The following is a 25,930-nucleotide window of genomic DNA, read 5'->3' as shown; positions in this document are numbered from 1 at the left end:
ATCACTTGAGGTCAGGAATTCAAGACCAGCATGGCCGACATGGTGAAACCCCATCTCTACCAAAAATACACAAATTAGCGAGGTGTGGTAGTGCATGCCTGTAATCCCAGCTACTTGGGAGGCTAAGGCAGGAGAATTGCTTGAACGGGGGAGGTAGAGACTGCAGTGAGCTGAGATTGTGGCACTGCACTGCAGCCTGAGCAACAGAGTGAGACTCCGTCTGGAAAAAGAAAAAAACTCCCTTCCCCTCTCAGCAAAGAGCATGATCCAGTTTGGAATGTCTTCTATTTAGAAAGATCAAAACAGTTTGGTCCTTAACCATTTTTTCCCCTTTTATCTGGGAAATCTACTCCTATGAGATACTTCTTTCTCTAGTGACACTGAGTCATTTAGGGTCTAGTTTCTGCCAGGGCTGGGTCTCCAGTGTGGTACACCCGAGACCTCAGCCAGGAGCCGAGGGGTGGAAGTCTGCCCTGTGAGCTGAGAGGAGACAGAAGAACAGGAGAAGATGCCCAAGGGGAGCCTAGCTGCTGGGCTCAGGAGGGGCTGGGTCCTCAGAGAGGGCAACTTGTCCCACACCTGTCCCCTTGGTCTCATGGCCACACTCTGGCCAGTGGGCTCTGAACCATGGGCTTGAGTTCAGGCCACCTTCCCTTCCCGTCCCAGCCCAAGGGCACTAGATCTGGGCCTGCCTTGGTCCATGTCTTTCCTTTCTCAGCAGGGCCACTCTCTCCTTTTTACCATTTCTTCTTTTCTTTACAGTGTGATACAGTTGAGGAGTTGAGACAGATTTCTGTCAATCACAAGCTTGGTGGTAACTCTGGGCAAGTCGCTTCTCTTTTGTAGCAGCTGTGAAGCAAGGACCGTGGCTGTAATGACAGGGCATTCATGAGAATTCAGTGAGGCTGCACCTGAGAAGCACTACGTGGCCCAGTTAGCGGGAGAGAGTTACCACACCAAGTAGAGAAGCAGAGGCTTCAGCCTGGAGGCTATGGCATGGGGTAGTGATAGAGCTGGCGTTCCTTCTCTTGGAAAGTTGTCTCAGCCTCACTTTGATAGGAAAAGCCCTCTTTAGACAAGCATGTTCACTGTTCCTGTTCGTTTGCCACCCAGAAGCAGGTCACATTTTTCTCATTTCTAGATCGGGCATGTTACCAGTCCTGGTTTTGCCTGCAGGGATGTTCCTCTGCCACTCTAAGTGACCAGTTCCTTTGTGGTTCCAGGTGGAGGAGATGTCAAGATTGAAAGTCAGAAATTGAACTTCAAGGAGAAGGCCCAGGCCAAGGTGGGATCCCTTGATAATGTGGGCCACCTACCTGCCGGAGGTGCCGTGAAGGTAGCGAGTGGGTCACTGGGGAGATGCAGCTGGGGAGGGGTGGGGACTGTGCAGCTAGGGTCAGGGTCCTCCCAGGTAGGCACCTGTCACCGCCACTCAGTCTCTTCAGGAGTCACATCTTCACCTACACCATTGCTGTTTTCACATCGTGCGTCATCAATCCTGACTGAGGCAGGAGAAGTGAAGAGGCCCCAGCCCAGCCACCTCTCACCTGTCAGCTGGAGGCAGAACCTTGCTCCTGAGAGCCATGGCCTTCCTAATTTAGCCCATCCAGCCATTTTAGAAGGCCACAGGCTGGGACACAGACCACCACCAGGCGAGCGGAGGTTCTGCACCACACAGTTCTCCCCGCCTGCCTTGTGCAAGAGGGGAATGTGGGTTCCGCCCCATGTCAGGCTCCACCCCTGGAGCAGGACAGCACATTTTCTGCTGCCAGTGACAGCAGGCTGCCTCTGCAGGGCCTGCCTGTGCAGGCCTCAAGTGGCAGAGCTTCCCATCCTTGGGATTGGCTGGGCCTCTTCTCCCTTCCCTCTCTCCTCTCTTTCCTTCCTTCCTCCTTCCACAGTACTGTGAGACCTTTTGTGTGCCAAGATGCTGTCTGTCCTTTGTTCCATGTCATCAGAGGGTAGGGGGCCCATGAAGGGCATCTTGCAGGCCCCGAGCATGAGGATGGCTGCAGCTACTGGGGTTCAGGTGCCCAGCTGAGAGGGGTCGGGAGCAGCTGCTCTGGGCCTTCCCTTCCATCTCTGCTCCCCAGTGCTAGCCACTGCCTAGGCTGTCCCTGGTCCCATCCTCTCCTGATGCCCTGATTCACGCCTTGATCAGCTTCTAGATCTGGAGGGTCCTTGCTGCCACAGGCTCTCAGCTCATGCCCCCCACACCTCGTGAGGATGCCGGTCTCACGCCCATCTCAGTGAGGCGTTAACTTGGCTTTAGTCTCTTGTCCAAGGCCACACAGCAAGCAAGTGTGAACCAGGATTCACATCTGGGGACATTTCTAACCCCAAGTCTTGTGTTCTTTTCCTTATTCATATTATCTCTCTTTCCTTATGAGTTCTGGAATTATTTTTTAATCAAGGCCTACTTCTCTCACTATGCTGATTAGAAACCACTTCTCCCTTGTCATTTCTCGGGCATTTGGTGACACAGGCTTTCCAGCTCCATGGTGGCCTCTCAGAGCTATTCTCTCTTCTCTGCCTTTCTCACACTGAGTGCTCCATGTCCCCCAAGTGTCCTGTGAAGCCCTCTGGGCCCCCACAGTCTCCCTGGGTTACACCTCCCTGGACACCTTCTTTCTGCCTCCCTTGGGCCCTTGGGCCCAGAATGGTGCCTGGCCCAGACAAGGCCTCAGCGCTTGCGTTCCTGACCAGACAGATGGGCAGGCAGGGCTGCCCTGGAGCTTCTGAGGACCCAACTCTGTGTGCAGGGGTGGCCTGGGTTCAGAGAGGGGCCAGGAAGGTGGGCTGCACCCCTCGTGGGGCTGTCCTTCAAGCTTGTTGCTCACTGTTATCATGGCTACTTATGTGGTACTAGCCTGAGGCCTGGCACCTCTGCCCTCAGAGAAGCTTCATTAGAGCCTTGTGTGCCACAGGGAGGCTCTGAGAGTGTGTCGCTAGCACAGCTGCTCCTGACCCTTGGGAGTCAGTCCCCTTGGTGGGGTTGAGTGGGGTGGGGCTGGGGCACCTGCCTGGAATTCTCCAAGTAACTGCGTCTTGAGCCAGTGGGTGCCTGGGCAGTGCGGGTGGGGGCTGTGTGTCAAACCCACTACCATCACCCCATCCCACTCCCCCCCGACTGACCCTGCACTGTCTCCCCCACTGTTTCATTGTAGACTGAGGGCGGTGGCAGCGAGGCTCCTCTGTGTCCGGGCCCCCCGGCTGGGGAGGAGCCGGCCATCTCTGAGGCAGCACCTGAAGCTGGCGCCCCCACTTCAGCCAGTGGCCTCAGTGGCCACCCCACCCTGTCAGGGGGTGGTGACCAAAGGGAGGCCCAGACCTTGGACAGCCAGATCCAGGAGACAAGTAAGTGGCTGGGCTCGGCCTAAGGGCCAGCCAGGGGCCCTGCCACTGGCCGCAAATTGAAACTCCTTTGTTTTTTGACTAGAGTGTGGCCTAAATTTTAACGATGGAACCTTTTATTTTCCAGGCATCTAATGATGACATTCTGGTCTCGTCTTCCGTCTCCCCCATTTCCCTCTTGTCTCCCTCGTTCCCCTCCCCCTTCCCTCCTCCCATGTCACTGCAGATTGAGACCTACAGGCTGACGTTCCGGGCAAACGCCAGGGCCCGCACCGACCACGGGGCCGACATTGTCTCCCGCCCCCCACACTTCCCTGGTGGCCCCAACTCAGGCTCTCGGGTCCTTGGCCCCCTTTCCCGGGCTGTCCACTAGACCAGTGAGCGCTTAGGCGCTGGCAGCCCGCTAGGCTCGCCTTCCCTCCTGCTTCTCGCCCTGGGGTAGCAGCAGCCCCACCCACACCTCTCACTCCCGCTGGGCCCAGCTTCCTGCTTTGGTCTTGTCTCATCACTGCACCACTGCTCCGTGGAGAGGTTGGGAGGGGATTGGAATGGCTGAGGCTAAGTTAGGATCTAGGAGGGGAGAACCAGATTCTGCCCTCATCTTTGGTTCTTTTGGTCCAAACCCAAAAGAAACACGCCCTCCCTCCCTGGATCTACCTGGAGGGAAGAGTGGAGGTGGATTCCAAGTGGTGACAGTACGCTGACCCAGGGGCTTAAGCCACTGCCTCTCCCTTTGGCCTCACAAAGGCGTGCCCTCCCCCCCCACAGGTGGCATCAGGCCCTTTTTGCTGCCCTGCCCCAAGTTAGGGGCCAGTGCTGTCCCCATGCTTAACATACCCGCCTAGCTGCTGTCACATTTTTTTCTTGTTTTGTCCTTTTATTTTTTTTTCTAATAACCTAAAAACTGGCAAAATAGTTCTGCAGGTTGAAGCCATGTCTACATGAAAGTCCCCAGTAAGTGTTAGAGGGAACAGGGTGGGGAGATCCTTATGCTGCCCCCACTGGAGGATGTGGGCAGTTAGGGCCCTGGAGGTGGTGTGGCAGGAAGAGGAGTGCAGAGGCTGTGGCTGGTGACCGGGTCAGGCACACAAGGGGCTCGTAGAGCGGTGACTGGTTGGTTGTTTTGCCATTTTGTGTGTATGCTGCTTTTCTTTTCTAACCAAGAGGCTGGTTTTGGCATCTCTGTCCCATTCCCTGGATCTGGTGGGCAGCCCTAGGATACAAAGCCAGGGCTAGAGAACAGGAAAGGCCCAGGAGATGGAATTCGTTCAGGCCGGCGCCCTCATGTACAGGGGAGCCTTATGCAGATAGTGGGAAAGCAGGTCTGGAAATGTAAAAATAAAAGGCATGAGACTAAGGCCATCTGCTTCTTTTAATGCCCTGACTGGAGAGGGGAGGGAGGAGAGGCCAGGCCCGCAGAGGGCGTCCCAGCTAGGCCTTGGGATGGCTGCAGTGAGGAGAAATCCCGGGAACTGTATTGACACAAAGATTCTTATTGCACTTGTATTTTTTTGTATTAAAGTTTGCATGGTTTCTAATAAAGGATTAAAACATAAGATTGTAGTGAAATGGCCTGGGAGACTCCAAGGGCTTCTCTGGAGGGGCATTGGCTGCAGTGCAGATTGCCCCCTGAGGCTGCCCCAGACTTGGCCTCCTCAGGCCCCTTCCTGACCTCTGCCCTTCTCTGGTCCTGGTGTCCCTGGGAGCTGGAGAAGGTAGGGGTCTTGACTTAGGTTTGGATTTGACCTCCATGTGCAGGGAGACCGTCCCTGGACCTGATAGGTCCTCCCCCTTTCCAAGGTAGCAGTGCCTTGGGGAGGTTTGACACCATGTCCCCAGCTCCCCAAGCACACACCAGGAAACTGCAGGGTCTCACAGAGGAAGTGCTGCCTGAGCCCGAGGAACCGGCTTTCCTCCTCAGAGACCACATGCAGAACACTTCCACTGTGCCTGAACATGAGGGAACCAGTGTTTTGTCAGCAGTAGGAAGGGCCTGCTGTGCTGAAACTGGAAAGGAAGCAGTAAGGGTAGGGTGGTCAGGAGACACTGCAGGGGTGACAGCACAGGCCCAGAGTACCTGCTGCCTCTGCTGCATATGTCCTGGGGTCATGAGGATGGCTGAGGTTGATGACAGGCTCCAGGTCCTTTCACTCCTTTGACCAAGTGGAGTGTTCTCTAGGTGGGCTGCAGGAGTGGTCAAGAGTCCTGACAGGTCATCTGGTCATATCTCCCTCAAAGGATCCTGCACGCCAGAGCACCTAAGGCCGGGAGCAGAGGCCCTGTGTGATGTGTACTCCACAGCTGTTTGGGGTGGGATGTTTCTGTACTTCCCAATTTGCTTATGGCTCAGCCATTACCTGTGTCAGTCTGTGATTCTGTGTAAGTTTTAAGAGTAAATAAAGCTGCCCGATGTCCCGCCACACAGGCTCCACACTTGTCTTGGTTTGCGTCTACCTCCCTGATCCTCCTGCCTCAGCTCACACCTTGCATCAAGGGACTGGAATGCAGTGTGCACATGATCTCCATGACCTTGGCATTCAGCCCCTCAGCTGTGAACTTGTGGCTATGGCCACAGAAAGAACCACTGTGCCACACAGCCGGAGAGCTAAGGTCCAAGTGGGCCTCGGCCACCTGCAGAACTCTTTCCCCCCGTCTGCCAGGTAGAGAGCTACTCAACACTTACTGTCCAAAACTACAAGGACAGTGACAGTTCTGACAGGCTCCCTGTGGTGGGTGCACAGCTGCTTCATGCTCTTGGCAAAGCAGCGAGGTTCTAACCCCCTTCTTAAGACTTGGGGCCACAGCCAGCTCCTGTCCACAACAATAAACATCTCTCTTTACCTTCCTTCTTCCCATTTGGGGAACCGTGGCCCAGTGTACAGAGGCCCTGAGAGAGGAGCCACTAGTGGACAGCAGTGCTCACAAGGGATAAATAGAACTTTATTTTAAATAAACATTTGCACTCTGTACACAGCCCCAGCAGAAGGAGGGCTCAGTCATCAGCTGTCTTGCGCACGTCAAAGCTGCCACAGGGTCCTCGCAGCAGCTCTGCCAGTAGCGCGAGCAGCTGCCCGTGCTCCTCCTGCACGCTGGGGGGAAGTGCAGCCAGCTCGCTGCGCAGGCTCCGCTCCACCATGCGGCCCAGGGCCCGCCGCAGCTCCCTCAGCAACCGCACAGTGCGTGAGTCGCCCTCCAGCCGCAGCAGGTCACTATCACTCAGTGAAATGGTGGCACGGCGCCCATCATCTGAGGGAACAGAAAAGATGGTGGGGAGCTGTGGTGAGGCCAGGCCCCAGAGGAGCAGCTGCAGAATGGGGCAGGCAGGTGGTCTGCAGGCACCCACCACGGATGTGCACGTCCCCGTCGGTCAGGAGCAGCACAGCTAGCGGGTGCACCTGAGAGGAGTCCCGGACGAAGACACTGCCATTGGACTTGACCGCCATGAAATACGTCAGCCATCGGCTCCGTAACCGCGTGGCCTCCCTAGGGAACACAGGGCTGGTGAGGCCACTTTTTTGGACCATCCCAGCTGCCCCACCCAGGCCTGTATGCCCCTACCTGTTAATGGTCGACTTGTGTAGCAGGATGTTGCCTGATTTGGTCCTGTATGTGACACTGTTGGGCTTGAACTTCCCCTGTCGGGTGACCTTGCCCTGCCTCACCTGCAGGGATGGAGGAAAAGATGGGTGGGGCTGAGCAAGGAGCTGCAGAAAGGGAAGGAGGCTGGAACCTGATGAACTCCACTCCCTCTCAGAGGCAGCACCTGGATGAGGTTGGGGTACAGGCCGGCCATCAGCACACCCTTCACCAGCTCCTCCTCCTCACTGTACTCATTGCACTGTGCAGAGGCCAGGGTGCAGTCTGAGGGCTTCCCCACCAGGAAAGCCTCATAAATGTTCTCCGAGAACTGCTTGATGAGTCCTAGGGAGACAGAATGTGCGGTCAACCTACAGCCCCTAGACACAGGCTGGGGGTGACAGGAGCTCAGTGTGAGTGGGAGGGGTGTGAGGGCTCAGGAGAGCAGGTGTGGGACCGGCTGACCGTGGATGAAGCGCAGGCTGGGTGCGTAGAGCAGGTTTTCCTCCAGGTAATTCTCCCGGGAGCTGCGATCCTGCCAACGCAGTACCTCCTCCCAGCCAGCGACAGCCCGCACAAAGGCCAGGTGGTCACTGCCGCTGTCGTGGCTCAACAATGCTTTCACCTGGGAGGGGAGAATAGGGCAGCCAGGTCATGGGCAGGGGCTAGACAAGGCCCCCTCAGGACACCAGTGGGTGGAGGGCTCCAGGAAAGGGCCGGGACTAACCTTGTCTACTTCTGCCCGGTTCTGCAGGCTGCTGCTGAAGGGGTCCCGGGTGAGGCAGGAAACGACCACCAGCAGTGGGTGCAGGCAGCGGAAGATGGCAGCCAACACTATGGCCTTGGCCAGCCGGGGGTCGGTGGAGATGTGGGCCAGGCGCTGCCCCAGAGTGGTCAGGTACTCCCGATGGTCCAGCACCCCTGCAATGGCTCAGCTGTCAGTACCACCCTCGAGGGCCACTCCCCAGCCCAGCTCGGCCCAGCCCAGCCCCCACACACCAATCTCCTGGAGCAGGATCACAGCCTCGTCCACTGCTTTGATGTTTGGACTGTCCACAGCCTTGGACAGGAACTCCACTGCCTACAACCAACAGAGCCAGAGCCCGCCATGAGCCCGCCTCCCACCTGCCATGAGCCTGCCTCCCCAGGCCAGCCCCTGCCCCACCGCACCGTCTTCTCAGGCATGTGGATTTTCGCTTGCAGCACCAGGTTTTCAAGAGGCGTGCGCAGGATCTCTGGCACTTGGAAAGGGACCATCTTCTCCAGCCGACTTCTTGGGAACAAATGGTAGGCAAAGCCTGACTGGCAGCGGCCCGCCCGGCCCCGGCGCTGGATCACATTGGCTCTTGACACCCACACTGTCTCCAGGCAGGACACCTGGGGGAGGGGGCAGGTAAGCAGCACACAGATGCCACTTCCTCTGCGCTTCCTCCCTCTCTGAATAACCCTCATCACTCCCCCATGACAGGGACCCTGAGACCCCAGAAGCATGGCCTTCTTGAGACACAAAAAGCAGGTCTAAGGTAGAGCTGGGCTGGGGACCACCTCAAAACTTGAGTCCCTCCCCTTGGGCCCAGGAGGTAGGTGCCACCTTGGTCTTCAGGTCATAGCGTTCCTCCTTGTGCAGCCCACTGTCCACCACATGCACGATGTCATTGATCGTGATGGAAGTCTCAGCAATATTGGTGGCCAAGACAATCTTGCGCACCCCAACTGGAGGCTGCTGGAATATGGCCTTCTGATCCATCATGGGGATGTTGGAGTGCACTGGTGGGCAAGACACACACTGGTTACTGCTCCCACCATTCCATCAGAACTTCCCCCTGGCATGCGGGCAGGGCAAGGATTCTGACCCCATTTGATGAAACAGGCACAGATACTATGCCCAGTGAAAAACGTCGCAGCGTGGTCAGAAACCAGGGCCCCTGGAGTCCCAGTTGGGTCAATCCCCAGACAAAGGCCAGGCCCGTTTCCGAAGGTTCCTGGTCCCTCCACCCGGGCTCTCACCTGGCAGGATGAGGTACTTGCTCTCGTGCATGCCCAGGGCCTCCTGGAGGCGCTGCTGCACTCCTTTGATCTCCTGCCACCCAGGCAGGAAGCACAGGATCCCACCTGTAAAGGAGCCCTGGGGCATGAGCAGGCTGCTGCTGCAAGTGGAGCTAGGGCGGGCACAGGGCAGATGAGGCACCCACCTGGTTCCCCACGGGCATCAATGTGCAGAACCAGATCAGTCACGAGGTCCAAATCAAGGGCGCATTCATCCTCAGACTGGGGTGGGGGAAGAGAGGCCACAGTCACAGCCCCGGGGTAAGGGGTCATGCCAAGGACACAGCCACCTGACTCAGTGAGACGGAGCCGCTTGACATCAACTCCAGTCCTCACATGCGTGCCACGCAGGCAGGGTTAGTCCCCAGTTTTCTATTAAGGAAACCGAGGATTGGGGAGGGTAACTTGTCCCAGGCCACCAAGCCCCAGGGCCAGGGAAGAGGGGCATCCACGGAGGAAAGACCAGGAGCCCCGTGTGGGATGGGGATGTCCCTCACCTCGTGGTGCCGGTGCCGGTGCAGGTACTGGTGCTTGCCCAGCTTGGCCAGGATGTCCTCCAGGTAGTGCTCCTTGACTGGGTACATGAAGCCAGGCACCTTGATAACGGGGCAGCCACCAAAGTATCGGGAGAAGCGCTCATTGTCCCCTGTGGCACTCATGAGCACCAGCCGCAGGGCCGGGTTGAGCCGCTGCAGGCCCTTAAGCAGGATCAGCAGGAAGTCTGTGTTCACGTCCCGCTCGTGCACCTCGTCCACAATGACATGGCTCACACCCTCCAGGCTGGGATTGCTCTGCAGCTTGCGCAGCAGGATACCCACGGTGCAGAAGAGCAGGGCCCCGCCTCGAGCCGGGGGCTTACTTTCCAATCGCACCTGGAAGCCCACGTTCCGGCGCAGGGAGGGGCCCAGTTCGTGGCTAACCCGCTGCGCCACAGACACAGCAGAGATGCGTCGAGGTTGGGTGATGATCACATTGCAGCGGGCACCACGGCCCTCGGTCACATAGCGCTCCAGCAACAGCTGGGGGATGCGCGTTGTCTTCCCACAGCCCGTGTCCCCGGAGATGACCACCACCGGGTGGTGCTCAATGGCATTGAGGATGGTGTCCCGATGTGGGTCCACAGGGAGTTGGGGGGCCTCCTGCCAGACCGGCCCTCGCCGCCGCCACAGTTCCAGCAGGCTCTGGCTGAGACGCACCTCCTCTGCTTCCAACAGGGGCACATAGGGCTTGCCTGTGATAGGGTCACTCAGAGGCCCTGAGTCCTTGCCCAAGGGCAAGATGTCATCACTCTGCAGCCGGAGTTCTGGGGCAATCCATGAACTGTCCACAGGGTACTGGGGGGCAGGGAGGCAAGCAAAACAATGAAAAAGAAGTTCCTCACTGTGACACACACAACCAGCCACTCCTCAGGATTCACCTGGGTCAGATGTTGTGGCCCAACCCACTGGGCAGAGGATTAATTTAGTCCATGACTGCCCCAGGATCCGTGTGGGTAGGACTGGCTGCTCAGGCTGGGGGGCTCCCAGGCCCCATCCTCAGTGATGAGAATGGGGACGTACTACTGCCTGTCGCAGGTAGAGGCCTTCAGTCTGGAGAAATGGAGGTAGACTACAGGGGGAAGGGTGGGGAGGGATACGGGGCCTCTTACATGGTTCAGGAAGGTCTCTATCTTGCGGAGGATGGGCTCGGGCACCTGGATGGTGCATGGTCGGCGCTGGGTCTCACCCAGCTCACGCAAGGAGGCCAGGTTATACATGGCGTGTGTAAGCGGCTCGTTGTTCCTGTCCACCAGGCCCAGGCTCTGCAGGGCAACATGCAAGGCTCAGTCTATGCTCTGGGGCTCCCCAAAAACCAGCCCTGACAAGTTCATGAGCTCTGAGGCAGAAGTTGTACCAAGCAATCTCTAAGAGATTTTGGTTTTCGGCTGACATGATGGAGGGAGAAATTATAAACTGGGAAAATGTAAACTTACCAAAATAAGCATTTTAAAAAATGAACTAAAGTTAATTAAGGCCGGGCATGGTGGCTCACGCCTGTAATCCCAGGACTTTGGGAGGCCAAGGCAGGTGAAATCACCTGAGGTCAGGGGTTCAAGAACAGCCTGGCCAACATGGCAAAACCCCATCTCTACTAAAAATACAAAAATTAACTGGGCATGTTGGCAGGCGCCTGTAATCCCAACTACTAGGGAGGCTGAGGCACAAGAATCGCTTGAACCTGAGAGGCAGAGGTATCAGTGCGCAAAGATCATGAATGTACTCCAGCCTGGGCAACAGAGCAAGACTCCGTCTCAAAAAATGATAGTAATAATTCAAGAAAAGCTAAACCTGACGTGTCAAAGAACAGCCCTATGTCTGGAGGTGGCCCTGAGGAGAAACCTCTTGCTGTGTGGCTGGAGCTCCCCTGACATCACAATAGGTCACTGTCACCTCCATGAATTCCCAACATGTACTCTCAGCCCAGCCAGGCCAGGCCCTCAGTGATGCCAGAACACACCACAGACTCCCTCTTCCTACGCTGATTCACCAAGCCTCACCAAGTCTCCCTCCCGCCATCCCTCCACCCCACCTCCCAGTCTCTACATGGCACCTGACCCATCTCTGACCCCATCATATACAGATGTACATGGAATTCTCTGTAAACATCGATTATAATGCAACTTGATAAAATGAGCCACTGGAAGGAAAATACTGTGTCTTATCTAAAGCTGCCTCACCAAAGATAAAATGTGGCATTCTAATACCTCAGGCACATGGGTAAGACCAGTCTTGTGTTCCTGTCACCTCTAATGTCTGGAGTCTGCCCAGATTGAACACTCCCTCCTTAAAGAAGTCTTCCCTCAACAGGGGCCAACCCCCTGCCTCTGGGCGTGCTGGCACCATCAGCTGTAAGGACCTCAAGGACAGGGAACCAGGCCCCATAACACAGAAGGTGCCAATACAAGCTCCGTGCTGCAGGACAGGCTTTTTGCCCTTTCCCCAGACTTCAAGGGTTTTATCCACCAGCCTCACTGAAACATGGCCCTCCAGCCATTGCAAAGCTTGCTCCTTCCCAGACAGGCCCCTACCATGCTAAGGCCTGTCTGCTCATCAGCGCGTATGCGTCAGGCCAAAGCTCAGACTGCCTCCAGTCCTACCAGTCAGTCCTTGTTCTGCGCTCCCGTCATAGGGAGTACATTCCTCCCCCTTTACCTCACCACTTGCCTGTCCCCTCTTCCTCACCTTTCTCCAGGTTCTTGTTACCTCTCACCATCAGCTGTAACTAAAATGTGGTTCCCAGAGCCAAATGCACCAGTGAAATGGTGCACCTGACCATCCAGAGTAAAGCAGGCCTATTTCCATCTTATACCGCAAACTAAACCTCCACCAACATGGGCTGAGATTCGTAACTCCTCAGGCAGTAAGATACAATCCCGCCGGGCGCGGTGGTTCACGCCTATAATCCCAGCACTTTGGGAGGCTGAGGCGGGTGGATCACGAGGTCAAGAGATAGAGACCATCCTGGTCAAAATGGTGAAACCCCGTCTCTACTAAAAATACAAAAATTAGCTGGGCATGGTGGTGCACACCTGTAGTCCCAGCTACTCGGGAGGCTGAGGCAGGAGAATTGCCTGAACCCAGGAGGCGGAGGTTGCAGTGAGCCGAGATCGCACCATTGCACTCCAGTCTGGGTAACAAGAGCGAAACTCCGTCTCAAAAAAAAAAAAAAAAAAAAAAAAGAGCGAAACTCCGTCTCAAAAAAAAAAAAAAAAAAAGACAATCCCCCTCCCATTAACTGTGCCATCAGCTAACTCCACAGCCCCTTTTTCAAGAGAACTGCCATGGCTGGGAGTGATGGCTCATGCCTGCAATCCCAACACTTTAGGAAGCCAAGGCAGAAAGATCAATTGAGCCCAAGATTTTAAGACCAGCCTTGGCAACACAGTGAGACCCTTGTCTCTACAAAAAAATGTTAAAAAATTAGGTGGGTATGGTGGCGCGTGCTTATGGTCCCAGCTACTCAGGAGGCTGAGGTGAAAAGATAACTTAAGCCCAGGAGGCCAAGGCTGCAGGGAACTGTGATCGTGCCACTACACTCCAGCTTGGGTCACAGAGACCCTGTCTCAGAAGAGAGGACTGCCAGCTGCCTGCCACGCTGCCTCCACCCAATGCTGACTGCTTCCTTGATCTTCACTGCAGTCACAAGTCCTGCGCATCAGCGCATGTGTGTCAGGCCAAAGCTCAAACCGCCTCTAGTTCTACCAGTCAATCCTTGTTCTGTGCTCACATTATTCATTTTGGCCACAAAGCCCAGGTTATCAGGATCATATTGGACATCAGGTCTGCCTCCCAAAACAGGCTCAGCTCCTCCCAGCTTTATACTATTCAGAACGATGAGCAAGTTTCCTCCTGGCTTCACCACGTTCAGGCCAACGGTGTGAAAAAGGCTGGGCCACAGGCAAAGCATCTCCACAGGGGCTCTGGGGAAGCCGTGAAAACAGCCACAGGGCCTAAAAATGAGGCCCGCACACCAGCTGTCTTTGTGCCACGCAAAAGGCCTGCTGTGGTGGTTTCATTTCCTAGAAAATGAGACCCATTTGCCACAGGTAGAGGGGAGCTTCAAGATATCTTCATGCATCACACCCAGGACCTTACTGGACTCACCTTCAGTTTCTTGCAGGCCAAGGCTGCCGCCTTATTCTCAGCCTCTGCTTTGCGGCGCCCTTTGGCAACAAAGGTCATGGGGCAGGGCCAAAGCAGGGTGAGCGTAGACAACTTGGTCTTGGTTCCCACAGTATGGAACTGCATGAGGTTCTACATGGAAGGCAAGAGAGGTGGTTACAGAAAGGGAGGAAATGAGAAGAGACTTGGGGCCTTCTCAGAATGCTAAGGAGCCCAGACATGGAAGGAAGTAACGCCTCAGCAGGTGCCAGGCATGAGCCACGCTGAAAGTGCTGCTGCACAGCCAGAAGCAGGCCCATGGGTTCAGGCAGCCTAGTCCCGGGCTCGCTCCTCCTGCTATAGCTCAACCTCCACTGCAGAAGACAGTGCTCAGGCAATGCCACGACTTGCCCTCCTTGGCAGCTATGGGTTGAAGCTGTCAGCATGAGCTAAAAACCAGGCACATACTGCAGGAGCAAAAAGGCCCTGCACCTGGACAGAAGCTCTGCTTACCCAAAGCCTCTTTGCCTGGTAGCAAGAGAGGAATTCATACCTCACCATAGACCCAGACCTCTAACCCCTCCAACTGACAACACACCACCCAGAACAGGTGCAGGTGTAGGCCGTCTGCTCCTGCAGCCCCTGGCCCTCTCCCTGTACTGCTGGGATTTGGCTCTGTCACATCTGCTACTTTTCCTTCCGAGCCGGAGCTCCCCCAGCTGGCCTAGGTGTGGGCTAGAGAACAGGCCCCTCAGCCTTCCGTAAGCCTGCCTCTGGGGAACACTGGACGTGACCAAGTCAGCACCCCACACACACTTCTGGGAGAGCTAACTCACCTTAGCTGTGGAGGATGACGTTGCAATCTGAATCACCTTGGCCAGAAGGTTCTTGGGAAGTGGAAACTGGGTCAGAGCCCTAATGGCACTGTCATCATCTGTCATCTCAAAGGAACTCCCCCTGGAAGGGACAAAAGTTTAGCTGAAAGTTCTCTCTCTTCGTGGACCCATTTCCTCAAGGCTCTGAGATGCAGGAGTGAGGACGCTGCACTGCAGCAGGGAGCCAGGAGGCATGAACTGGATGGGAAACTGGACATCTCTGCTGCTCCCAGAGTCACACCGCATGGGGAGTGCTCCCTCCATGCCCCCACACAGATAAGACAGCAGAGGGCAAAGGCTCCATGCTGCTGTTCTGCAAAAGCCCAGCCACACAGTAGAAGACCATAGCTGGCTTCTACGCAGACATATGCTGAGTGACGGGACACACAGGATGAAATGTGAGGCGGGGCACTCCCATCTCAGAGAAGGCTAGCAAGGAACATTCGCACAACCCTGTGTCAAGGTACAGCCAGCCTCTACTGCATCCCCAGCCCCCTTCTGTACCTTGAGTCCCTGAGTGGGGTGTGGGAATCCTGCTGGGTCATGGACAAGAAGTCGGTAACATCTATGGTCCCTTCTTCTAGCTCTTCCTCCTCATCCTCCTCTTCATCCCGAACCAAAGAGCGGGATAGGCCCCCAGGTCCCCCTGGCCGAATGCTCTCCGGATTCAGCTGCCGCCAGGAAGTAGGGGGCATGGTGGGTTCCGGACGCCACCAGCTGTCAGCAGGGGAGCCGAAGCGATCAGCTAGCACTCGGTATTTGGCTGCGTCAAACAGCTCATTCCGGGGACCCAGCAGACCCCAGCCCTGGAGGGGAAAAGGGACGCTGAAAAGATTCATACTATCTTTACCCCAGTCGGCATGGCCCATGTCCATCTACACCGTGAAGTCCCTTGTGTTGTGGAGCCAGTTTTTCATCTGTTAACCCACTTCAGCCCCTAGTCCAGAAGTGGGCATGGAACACTGAAAGATGCCTAGCTTTGAGACAAATAATCCCACATGGCAATGGCTGAGCAGAAGATACCTTTTTTTTTTTCCTTTTTGACACAGGGTCTCACTCTGTCACCCAGGCTGGACTGTAGTGGCACAATCTCGGCTCACTACAACCTCTGCCTCCTACGTTCAGGTGACGCTTCCAGTTCAGCCTCCCAAGTACAGGCATGGACCATCACGTCCAGCTAATTTTTGTAGAGACAGGGCTTCGCCATGTTGCCCAGGCTGGTCTTGAACTCCTGGCCTCAAGTGATCTGCCCGCCTCAGCTTCCCAAAGTGCTTGGGAGGCATAAGCCACCGCACCCAGCCCAAGAAGATACATTCACACAGTGATCTAGGAACCTTCAGTAAATACAGCAATTAAAACCTATGTAGCCAACTGGGTGAAGTGGCTCACACCTGTACACACAGCACTTTGGGAGACTGAGGTGAGAAGATCACCTGAGGTCAGGAGTTCAAGACCAGCCTGATCAACATGGTGAAACCCCGTCTCTATTTAAAAAAAAAAAAAGAATATATATATGTATATATACACAAATATATATATATATACACACACACACATATAAATTAGCTGGTCATGGTGGTGGGTGCCTGTAATCCCAGCTACTCAGGAGGCTGAGGCAGGAGAATCGCTTGAACCTGGAACGCAGTGGTTGCAGTGAGCCAAGATGGCACTGCTGCACTCCAGCGTGGGGAACAGAGACTCCACCAAACAAACAAACAAACAAAAAAACCTATGTAGCTTACAACACAGAACAGATGTAATTTCTGATATAAGAATCCTGTTAGGAATACATTCTAGAGAAATAACTTGAAATGTTAAAGCTATTTATATAAAAATATTTTAAATGTGTTATAGCTTCATGCTTTTCTACAGAAAATATAAATTCAACATTTGCTAAGTCTCTAGCATGTACACAGCAACATGTTGGCCACGTGAGCATCAACATGAGAGACAAGACCTGGTCCTTGCCCCCAACCAGTTCACAATATAAGAGGCAGTTAGCCAAGGGCAGCGGCATGCACCTGTAGTCCCAGCTACTCAGGAGGCTGAAGCAAGAAGATCACTTGAGCTTTAGAGATCAAGGCTGCAGTGAGCCATGATCACACCACTTTACTGAACTCCAACCTGGGCAACAGAGCAAGGTCTCCAAAAAACAAAGAATCTAAGAGGCAGAAGAGGAATGCAGATGACCAGGGTCAAAGAAACAAAGACATAAATGAGCAGCCAGGAGAACAAGGAGCAGATGCCAAGAAAGCACAGGTGGCAGGAGCTGCCACTGGGAGAGGTAAAGGTGACAAAGCCCGAGGGACAGCAAAAACACGGCTCGTCAGGTCTCTGACGTCAGGACCATGTGACAGCAGACAGCAGAGGCCATGGGCCAGGAACCTCTCTAAGATGGCCTTTCAGTCCCACCCAACTCATGACAAGCTGGAGAGTGACCACAGCCTGCCTTCTTAAGTTTCTCCTGTCAGGTGCGGTGGTGTGCACCTGTAGTCCCAGCTACTCAGGAGGCTGAGGCTGGAGAATCGCTTGAGCCCAGGAGTTCTGGGCTGTAGTGCACTATGCCAACCGGTTGTCCGCACTAAGTTCAGCATCAGCATCAATATGGTGACCTTCCAGGTGCAAGGGACCACCAGGTTGCCTAAGGAGGGGTGAACTTGTTCAGGTCAAAACTCCAGTGCTGATCAGTACAGATCAGCATTTATAGGGATCACATCTATAAATAGCCACTGCACTCCAGCCTGGACAACACAGCAAGACCCCATCTCTTAAAAAAAAGTTGGCCGGGCGTGGTGGCTCACACCTATAATCCCAGAACTTTGGGAGGCCACGACGGGTGGATCACGAGGTCAAGAGATCAAGACCATCCTGGTCAACGAGGTGAAACCCTGTCTCTACTAAAAATACAAAAATTAGCTGGGCATGGTGGCGTGCGCCTGTAGTCCCAGCTACTCGGGAGGCTGAGGCAGGAGAATTGCTTGAACCCAGGAGGCAGAGGTTGCGGTGAGCCGAGATCGCGCCATTGCACTCCAGCCTGGGTAACAACAGCGAAACTCTGTCTCAAAAAAAACCAAAAAACAAACAAACAAAAAAGTTTCTCCTTAGATTTTTTTTTTTTTAAATAGATGGAGTCTCTCTCTGTCACCCAGGCTAGAGAGCAGTGGTGCAATCTTGGCTCACTGCAACCTCCACCTCCCGCCTCCCGGGTCCTTGGTTCAAGCAGTTGTCCTGCCTCAGCCTTCCGAGTAGCTGGGATTACAGGAACACACCACCATGCCCAGCTAATTTTTGGATTTTTAGCAAAGACAGGGTTTCACCATGTTGGCCAGGCTAGTCATGAACTCCTGAACTCAGGTTCTGCCCACCTTGGCCTCCCAAAGTGCTGGGATTACAGGAGTAAGCTACCACACCTGGCCTCTCCTTAGGTTTTTGAAATAATTAAACGTAATCTTAAAAATTCTATTCACAACAGTAACAAAAACCATCACCTACATAAGATGAACTAAGGTGGATTAAAAAGGTACAGACTGGCAAGGCGGCTCACAGCTGCGCATATTCACACAGACTCTAAGCCACAGTGGCCAGAGTCTGGAGTGCCTTGCTCTAGCCCTTGGCCCTGGCAAGGACCATTCTTCAAGAATGAGCCTCTTCTATTTAGGAGGTGGGGGTGTATTTATGTCCTCCCATGGACACCTCCCTTTGGGCTGTGACTGCTGACTCAGTCAGTCCCCTTTGCTGCCAGCATGTCTCACCAAGCATGAGGGCAATTCGGAAAAACACATCTGGTTTGGGGGGGAAAGGGAAACGCTGAAGAACTGGGAGTATAGCCATTAAAAGGCTGAGTTCTAGAACAAAAAACAACTCCTGTAACCATAATGAGATCTCATCTCACACCATTTGGATCACTATTCTCAAAAACACAGAAACTAAGTAACAAGCACTGGCTTAGATGTGGAGAAACTGGAACCCTTGTGCACCACTGGTGGGAAACTCAGGTACCGCAGCCACTGTGGGAAAGTCAGCCACTACAGAAAAGAGCTCGGCAGCCGGGCGCTGCATCTCCACGTCTGTAATCAAGCACTTTGGGAGGCCGAGGCGGGTGGATCACAAGGTCAGGAGTTTGAGACCAGCCTGGCCAATATGGTGAAATCCCATCTCTACTAATGTACAAAACTTAGCTGGGCGTGGTGGCGCATGCCTGTAGACCCAGCTACTTAGGAAGCTGAGGCAGGAGTATCGCTTGAACCTGGGAGGCGGAGATTGCAGTGAGCCGAGATGGCGCCACTGCACTCCAACCTGGGTGACAGAGCAAGACTCAGTATCAAAAAAAAAAAAAAAGTTTTGCAATTCCAAATAAAAAAATTTAAAAAAGAGCAAAGCATAATTACCATGATCCAGCAACTTTACTACTTTGGGTCTATAGGCAGAGAGCTGAAAGCAGAGTCTCAGGTATCAGTACACTCATGCTGACAGCAGCATTATTCACAATGTTAAAACATGGAAGCACCCCAACCATCCACTGATGGATGAATGTGTAAGTCAAATGTGGTGTAACCTGACAATGGAATACTATCCATTCCTTGAAAAGAAGGAATATGGGACACACACTAAAACATGCATGAACCTTCAGGGCATTATGCCAAGTGAAAGTGCCAATCACAACAGGACAAATATTGAATGGTTCTATTATATGAGAAATCTAGAATAGTCAAAGTCTCACAGACACGGAAAGGAGAATGGTGGTTATCAGGGACTGGAGGCAGGAAATGGGGAGTTACTGTTTGATGAGTACAGAATATGTTTTGCAAAATGAAAAAGTTCCAGAAATTGGCTGCACGACAATATGAGTAAGACACTTAACACTACTGACCTAGACTTTAAAATGATTAAGGCCAGGCATGGGCTCACGCCTATAATCCCAGCACTTTGGGAGGCCAAGGTGGGTGGATTACGAGGTAAGGAATTCAAGACCAGCCTGACCAACATGGTGAAACCCTGTCTCTACCAAAAATACAAAAATTAGCCAGGCGTAGCGGCGTTTGCCTATAATCCCAGCTACAGGAGACAGATGGATTACTTGAGCCCAGGAGTTCAGGACCAGTCTTGGCAATACAGGAAGACCCTGTCTCTATAAAATTATGCTGGGTATGGTGGTGCATGCCTGCAATCTCAGTTACTCGGGAGGCTGAGGTAGGAGGAACTCTTGAGCCTGGGAGGTGGAGGCTGCAGTAAGCCATGATGGCAGCACTGCACTCCAGCCTAGCTCACATGGCAAAACCCTGTCTCGAAACAAATAAATAAAAATAAAAACACGGATAAACCTGGAAGATGTTAAGTAAGCCAGACACAAAGAAAATACCACATGGGCCATGCGCATCACTTGAGGTTCAGGAGTTCAAGACCAGCCTGGACAACATGGCGAAACCCTGTCTCTACAAAAAATGAAAAAATTAGCTGGGCATGGTGGCACATGCCTGTAATCCCAGCTATTCGGGAGGCTAAGGCATGAGAATTGCTTGGACCTAGCAGGCGGAAATTGCAGTGAGTCAAGATCGTGCCACTGTGCTATAGTCTAAGTGATAGAGTCAGACTCTGTCCCAAAAACAAAACAAAACAAAACAAAATACCACATGATCTCACTTATATGATGACTTTGTGATCCACCTGCCTCAGCCTCCCTAAGTTCTAGGATTACAGGTGTGAGCCACCACACCCAGCTATTTTTTTGGAGACAGAGTCTCACACTGTTGCCCAGGCTGGAGTGCAGTGACACGATCTCTGCTCACTGCAACCTCTGCCTCCCTGGTTCAAGCGATTCTCCTGCCTCAGCCTCCTGAGTAGCTGGGATTACAGGTGCCCACCACCATGCCCAACTAATTTTTTGTATTTTTAGTAGAGACGAGGTTTTGCCATGTTGGCCAGGCTGGTATCGAACTCCACACCTCAACTGATCCACGTACTTCAGCCTCCCAAAATGCTGGAATTATCAGCATGAGCCACCATGCCCAGACTTCGGTGCTCTAACCACAAAAAAAGATAACTATTTGAGGTGATAGATACCTTAATTTGCTTGACTGTAGTATTCATTTACTGTGTGTTTATCAAAGTATATGTTAGTATGAAACATCATACTGTACACATTAAAGACAATAAAAAAAATTAGACCAGGAGTGTGACTCACACTTATAATCCCAGCACTTTGGGAGGCTAAGGTGAGAGGATCACTTCAGCCCAGGAGTTCAAGACCAGTCTGGGCAACATACTGGGACCCCATCTCTACAGGGCAAAAAAAAAAAAAGGCCAGGCACAGTGGATCACGCCTGTAATCCCAGCACTTTGGGAGCCCAAGACAGGCAGATTGCTTGAATTTAGGAGTTTGAGACCAGCCTGGCCAACATGGCAAAACCCTGTCTCTACCAAAAATATAAAAACTAAAAACATTAGCTGAGCATAGGGGCACATACTTGTAGTCCCAGCTACTTGGGAGGCTGAGGTGGGAGCGTTGCTTGAGCCTGGGAGTCAGAGGTTGCAGTGAGCCAAGACTGCGCCACTGCACTCCAGCCTGAGCAACGAGTGAGATCCCATCTCAAAAAGAACAAAAAAAGCTGGGCACGGTGGCTAACACCTGTCATCCCAGCACTTTGGGAGGCTGAGTCCAGTGGATCACCTGAGGTCACCACTTTGAGACCAGCTGGCCAACGTGGTGAAACCCCATCTCTATTAAAAAACAGAAAAATTAGCTGGGCGTGGTGGCACATGCCTGTAATCCCAGCTACTCTGGAGGCTGAGGCAGGAGAATCGCTTGAAGCCGGAAGGCAGAGATTACAGTGAGCCACTGCACTCCAGCCTGGGGAACAGGGTGAGACTCTTGTCTCAAGGAAAAAAAAAAATTAGATGTTCCATGAGGAACAAAATCATCCATGGTTGAGAATCAGAGGTACAGCTACCCTTTGGGAGATGGGAAATTTTCAAGACATTAAACACAGAATGGTTGAATCTAAAAGACATAAGATTCCGCAGAAATGAAAAAAAAATTGTGTTGTGTGTGCCTATAATCCCAGCTAGCTGGGAACTAAGGCAGGAGCCTTGGAGTTCAAGACCTGCCTGGGCAACACAGCTAGACCCTATTTCAATCAATCAAGATGTTTTAGAGGGTGGAAGAGAAAAAGGTACTTGAGAGTGACCTACAGAGAAAAGAGAAGTAGAGGTCTTCCAGTGGCTGAGGACAAAATGCATGACAGTGCCAAGGCTACAGAGCACTGTGGGGATACATAAGTACCCAGAGGCCAGGCATAGTCAGCTCACAACTGTAATCCCAGCACTTTGGGAGGCCAAGGCAGAAGGATCGCTTAAGCCAGGAATTAGAGACCAGCCTTGGCAATAGAGTAAAACTCTGTCTCTGGTTAAGAAAAAAAAAAAAAAAGGCCAGGCATGGTGGCTCATGCCTGTAATCCCAGCACTTTAGGAGGCCGAGGCAGGCGAATCACAAGGTCAGGAGTTGGAGACCAGCCTGGCCAGTATGGTGAAACCCCGTCTCTACTAAAAATACAAAAATAGCTAGGCATGGTGGCGGGTGCCTATAATCCCAGCTACTCGAGAAGCTGAGGCAGAATTGTTTGAACCTGGGAGGTGGAGGCTGCAGTGAGCCAAAGATTGTGCCACTGCACTCCAGCCTGGGCGACAGAGCAACACTCCCAACTTAAAAAAAAATTTTTTTTAAGATATTAACTGGCTCTCAAACTAAATAAATAAATAAAAATATTAACTAGCTCTCAAGTTAATATAAAATGGATCATTTTATCAGCCTCTCCAGATACAACCAAAGGTTCAAAAATAAGGAAAATGCCAAGACAACAGGAGGGAGGAAGGAAAAAAAAAAGAAAAAGGAAAAGGCCTTCAGAGAGAAAACTAAAAACCTAAAGTGTGCAACAAGGAAAAAGATTTAAAGTGGCCCAAAAGCGTTTTCTTTTTTGATTTTTATAATTGTGTAAAATACATATTATAAATTATAAAGTGGCTCACACCTGTCATCCCAGCACTTTGGGAGGCTGAGGCAGGAGAATGGCTTGAACCCAGGAGTTCAAATCCAGCCGCAGCAATATAGCAAGAATTTTTTTTTTAAAATAGGTAACTAGAGGCCATGAACAAAGATGGCCAAGACAGCAGAGTAGAGAAAATACAAGCACAGAGAGCTGTTTGCAGTAATCAGAGCCAAGGGAAGAAATCAGAACACTGCCTGTAGAGAAGAACCAGAGGAGAAAGAGTCTGAAAATTAAACAAAAGGGTGAGAGGGGACATGGAGAAGAGACACAGAGAAAGGGGACTGTTACAGTCTGGGTGTCTGTTCTCTCCACATCTCATGCTAAAATGTGATCCCCAATGACAAAGGTGGGCCTGGTGTAAAGTGTTTGGGTCACGGGGGCAGATTCCTCATGAATGGTTTGATGCCCTCCCCACAGTAATGAGAATTCTTGGCCGGGCGCCGTGGCTCATGCCTATAATCCCAGCACTTTGGGAGGCCGAGGTGGGTGGATCACGAGGTCAAGAGATCGAGACCATCCTGGTCAACAAGGTGAAACCCCGTCTCTACTAAAAATACAAAAATTAGCTGGGCATGGTGGCACGTGCCTGTAGTCCCAGCTGCTTGGGAGGCTGGGCAGGAGAACTGCTTGAACCCAGGATGTAGAGGTTGCAATGAGCCGAGATCACGCCATTGCACTCCAGTGTGGGTAACAAGAGCGAAACTCCGTCTCAAAAAAAAAAAAAGAGTTCTTGACCTGTTAGTTCACACAAGAGCTAGTTGTGTAAATGACCCTGGCTTCTCTCTCACTGTATGACATACCAGCTCCCCTTCCCTTCCACCATGACTTCCTGAAGCCTCACCAGAAGCCAAGCAGATGCTGGCACCAGGTTTCTTGTAGCCTGCAAAACTATGAGACAAATAAACCTCTTTTTTTGTTTTTTGTTTTTTTTTAAATCAATTACCCAGTTTCATGTATTCCATTATAGCAATTAACTATTATAGGAACAGAGAAAAGAAACGGTTATTATGCGGGCCCAGAATAGCAAGAGGGACCTTCCTCTTCAAATGGAGGAAAGAAAAAGGAACATTAAAAGCCTGGAGACCATGAGTAGAAGAGAAGCTGAGGGAATATGCAGCCTAGGGCTTTTTCTTGTCAGAGCAGAGATGAAGACTTAGGAACCTGGCCGGGTGCAGTGGTTCACACCTGCAATCCCAGCACTGTGGGAAGCTGAGGTGGGAGGATTGCTTGAGACCAGGAGTTTGAGACCAGCCTGAGCAACAGAAAAAAAACCCATCTCTACCAAAAAATTAGCCAGGCATGGTGGTGCAGGCCTGCAGTCCCAGCTACTGGGGAGGCTGAGATGGGAAGATGGCTTGAGCCTGGGAGGTCGAGGCTGTAGTAAGCCATGACCATGCCACTGCACTCCAGCCTGGGCAACAGAGCCAGACACTGTCTCAAAACAAATCAGAGCAGGTACGGTGCCACAGGTCTGTAGTCCTGGCACTTTGGGAGGTGGAGGCAAAAGGACTGTTTGAGGCCAGGAGTTTGAGACCAACCTGAGCAACACAGCAAGACCTCATCTCTACTAAAAATAAAAATATTTTTAGAAATTAAAAAAAACGAGATGGGACTACATGGCTATAGAGAAATACCTACAGGAAATGAGGAAAAAAAAGCAGAAACCAACACAAAAATACATCCATCATGTTATATATAGGAAGTTTTTCATAAAGTGGTTCCTCTCTGTATTTTTTTTCCTTCATGATGAAGCCTTTATTTTTTATTTTTTTAAACTGCATTTTAGGTTTTGGCCTCTCTATAGTCTTTAAAACCACAGCAAATAGATTACGAACTCATGCCTGTAATCCTAACACTTTGGGAGGCCGAGGCAGGCAGATCACTTGAGGTCAGGAGTTCAAGACCAGCCTGGCCAACAGGATGAAACCCGTCTCTACTAAAAATACAAAAATTAGCCAGGCGTCGTGGTGGGCGCCTCAGCTACTTGGGAGCCTGAGACACGAGAATCACTTGAACTTGGGAGGTGGAGGTTGTAGTAACACAAGATCACACCACTGCACTCCAGCCTGGGCAACTGAGCCAGACTGTCTCAAAACAAAAAAAAACAGAAAATAGATAAAGCTATATATATATATATATATATATGAAGTTATATATACACTCTGTGTGTATGTGTGTGTATAATTTTTTTTCGCCTCATTGGCTGAACAGCAAGAAAGGAAACCAGGAAATGGGAAGGGCTAAGGACAGGTGAGTGATAGAACACTATGCCAACCTCTATCAATAAGAACAAAGAGCAATGAGTTTCCCGGGAGGAAGATCAGCATGGCTTTCACTGAGGGAGGGTCACCTTGAACAGCTGGCAGGCCGCAGCTGCAGCCTGCCGCTCAGCATCAATCTTCTTGCTGCCATAGCCTTCTACCTCCACGCTCTTGGGCCACTTTATGTGCAGTGTGACTTTCTGGGGAAGAGAAGAGAGAATCAGAACTCTTGCCACTCCAGACTACAGAGTTGTTGCAAATCACAAGGAGAATAAACAGCTGTGGACCTCACAGCAGCAACAGGCTAGGCTCAGAGTTGAGAGCAGAAGACAGAACCTCAATCCCATTATTAACTCCTTAAAGGCTCTAACCCTCCCACCGTGAAACCATTTGTTCTACCCCAAGCTGTTTTGCTTCTTCGAGGTGCCATGTTCTAGCCACAGGCCAAGCTGGAATCCATCTTTATTATAAAAATTGTTGGGGGACAGGGTCTCACTCTGTTGCCCAGGCTGGAGTGCAGTGGTGCAATCACAGCTCACCGTGGCCTCAACCTCCTAGGCTCAACCAATCCTCTCATCTCAGCTTCCCTAGTAGCTGGGATTACAGGCCTGCACCATAATGCCTGGCTAATTTTTTTTATTTTGTAGAAGTGGGGTCCCACTATGTTGCCCAGGCTGTTCTTAAAACCCCGGGCTCAAGGGATTCTCCCTACTCAGCCTCACAAAGTGCTGGAATTATAGCCATAAACCACCACACCCAGGCCCCATTTTTATCTTTAAAAATCATCCAGGCTGAGAGCAATGGTGGCTCCCAGCATTTTGGGAGGCTGAGGAGGGAGGATCCCTTGAGCCAAAGGGTTTAGGACTACCCTGCGCAACATAGCAAGAATTCATCTCTACAAAAAATAAGCTGAGTGAGATGGTACCTGCCTGCAATCCCAGCTATGCTGGAGGCTGAGGCAGGAGGATCACTTGATTGCAGGAGTTTGAGGTTACTGTGAGTTACAACTGCACCACTGCACTCAAGCCTGAGTGACAGAGAGACTCTGATTCTGTCTCTACAAAAATAAATAAATAAATGTTAAAAAAAATCATTCAGAATGGTTTGCCTGCATGCTTCTATAGTTCAAGAATTTA

The 25,930-nt window shown here is 52.1% G+C and overlaps 2 protein-coding genes across 58 annotated transcripts in view; one reads left to right on the top strand and one right to left on the bottom strand.

Moving 5' to 3' along the window:
• Window positions 1-5,774, top strand: part of MAP4 (microtubule associated protein 4) — a 228,966-nt gene extending 223,192 nt beyond the window's left edge. For 25 of the 48 annotated variants that reach the window (XM_035275347.3, XM_078350716.1, XM_078350708.1 and 22 more), the window contains 3 exons: window positions 1,224-1,336; window positions 3,168-3,357; window positions 3,482-5,774. In XM_035275347.3, coding sequence (XP_035131238.3) covers window positions 1,224-1,336; window positions 3,168-3,357; window positions 3,482-3,489 — 311 coding nt within the window. In that variant the 3' untranslated portion in view covers window positions 3,490-5,774. The remainder of the gene's footprint in view (window positions 1-1,223; window positions 1,337-3,167; window positions 3,358-3,481) is intronic. The other 23 variants (XM_078350717.1, XM_035275335.3, XM_078350701.1 and 20 more) reach the window with 2 other exon arrangements.
• Window positions 5,775-6,273: 499 nt separating this feature from the next.
• Window positions 6,274-25,930, bottom strand: part of DHX30 (DExH-box helicase 30) — a 53,237-nt gene continuing 33,580 nt past the window's right edge. For 6 of the 10 annotated variants that reach the window (XM_078350728.1, XM_078350727.1, XM_003734835.5 and 3 more), the window contains 17 exons: window positions 24,884-24,994; window positions 14,996-15,297; window positions 14,453-14,573; window positions 13,620-13,769; window positions 10,625-10,777; window positions 9,474-10,310; window positions 9,123-9,198; window positions 8,938-9,042; window positions 8,522-8,697; window positions 8,101-8,307; window positions 7,930-8,011; window positions 7,658-7,851; window positions 7,396-7,555; window positions 7,118-7,275; window positions 6,913-7,016; window positions 6,698-6,837; window positions 6,274-6,600 (listed from right to left, as the gene is read on the bottom strand). In XM_078350728.1, the coding sequence (XP_078206854.1) occupies window positions 6,347-6,600; window positions 6,698-6,837; window positions 6,913-7,016; window positions 7,118-7,275; window positions 7,396-7,555; window positions 7,658-7,851; window positions 7,930-8,011; window positions 8,101-8,307; window positions 8,522-8,697; window positions 8,938-9,042; window positions 9,123-9,198; window positions 9,474-10,310; window positions 10,625-10,777; window positions 13,620-13,769; window positions 14,453-14,573; window positions 14,996-15,297; window positions 24,884-24,994 (3,330 nt within the window). In that variant the 3' untranslated portion in view covers window positions 6,274-6,346. Of the gene's footprint in view, window positions 6,601-6,697; window positions 6,838-6,912; window positions 7,017-7,117; window positions 7,276-7,395; window positions 7,556-7,657; window positions 7,852-7,929; window positions 8,012-8,100; window positions 8,308-8,521; window positions 8,698-8,937; window positions 9,043-9,122; window positions 9,199-9,473; window positions 10,311-10,624; window positions 10,778-13,619; window positions 13,770-14,452; window positions 14,574-14,995; window positions 15,298-24,808; window positions 24,995-25,930 lie in introns of all 10 variants that reach the window. The other 4 variants (XM_078350730.1, XM_078350729.1, XM_078350732.1 and 1 more) reach the window with 1 other exon arrangement.

This window comes from Callithrix jacchus, chromosome 15, assembly GCF_049354715.1.
Source record: "Callithrix jacchus isolate 240 chromosome 15, calJac240_pri, whole genome shotgun sequence".
In the NCBI taxonomy this organism is placed as follows: domain Eukaryota; kingdom Metazoa; phylum Chordata; class Mammalia; order Primates; family Cebidae; genus Callithrix; species Callithrix jacchus.
Note: the sequence above shows the minus strand (reverse complement) of the source record. Positions and strands in the feature narration are given on the sequence as shown.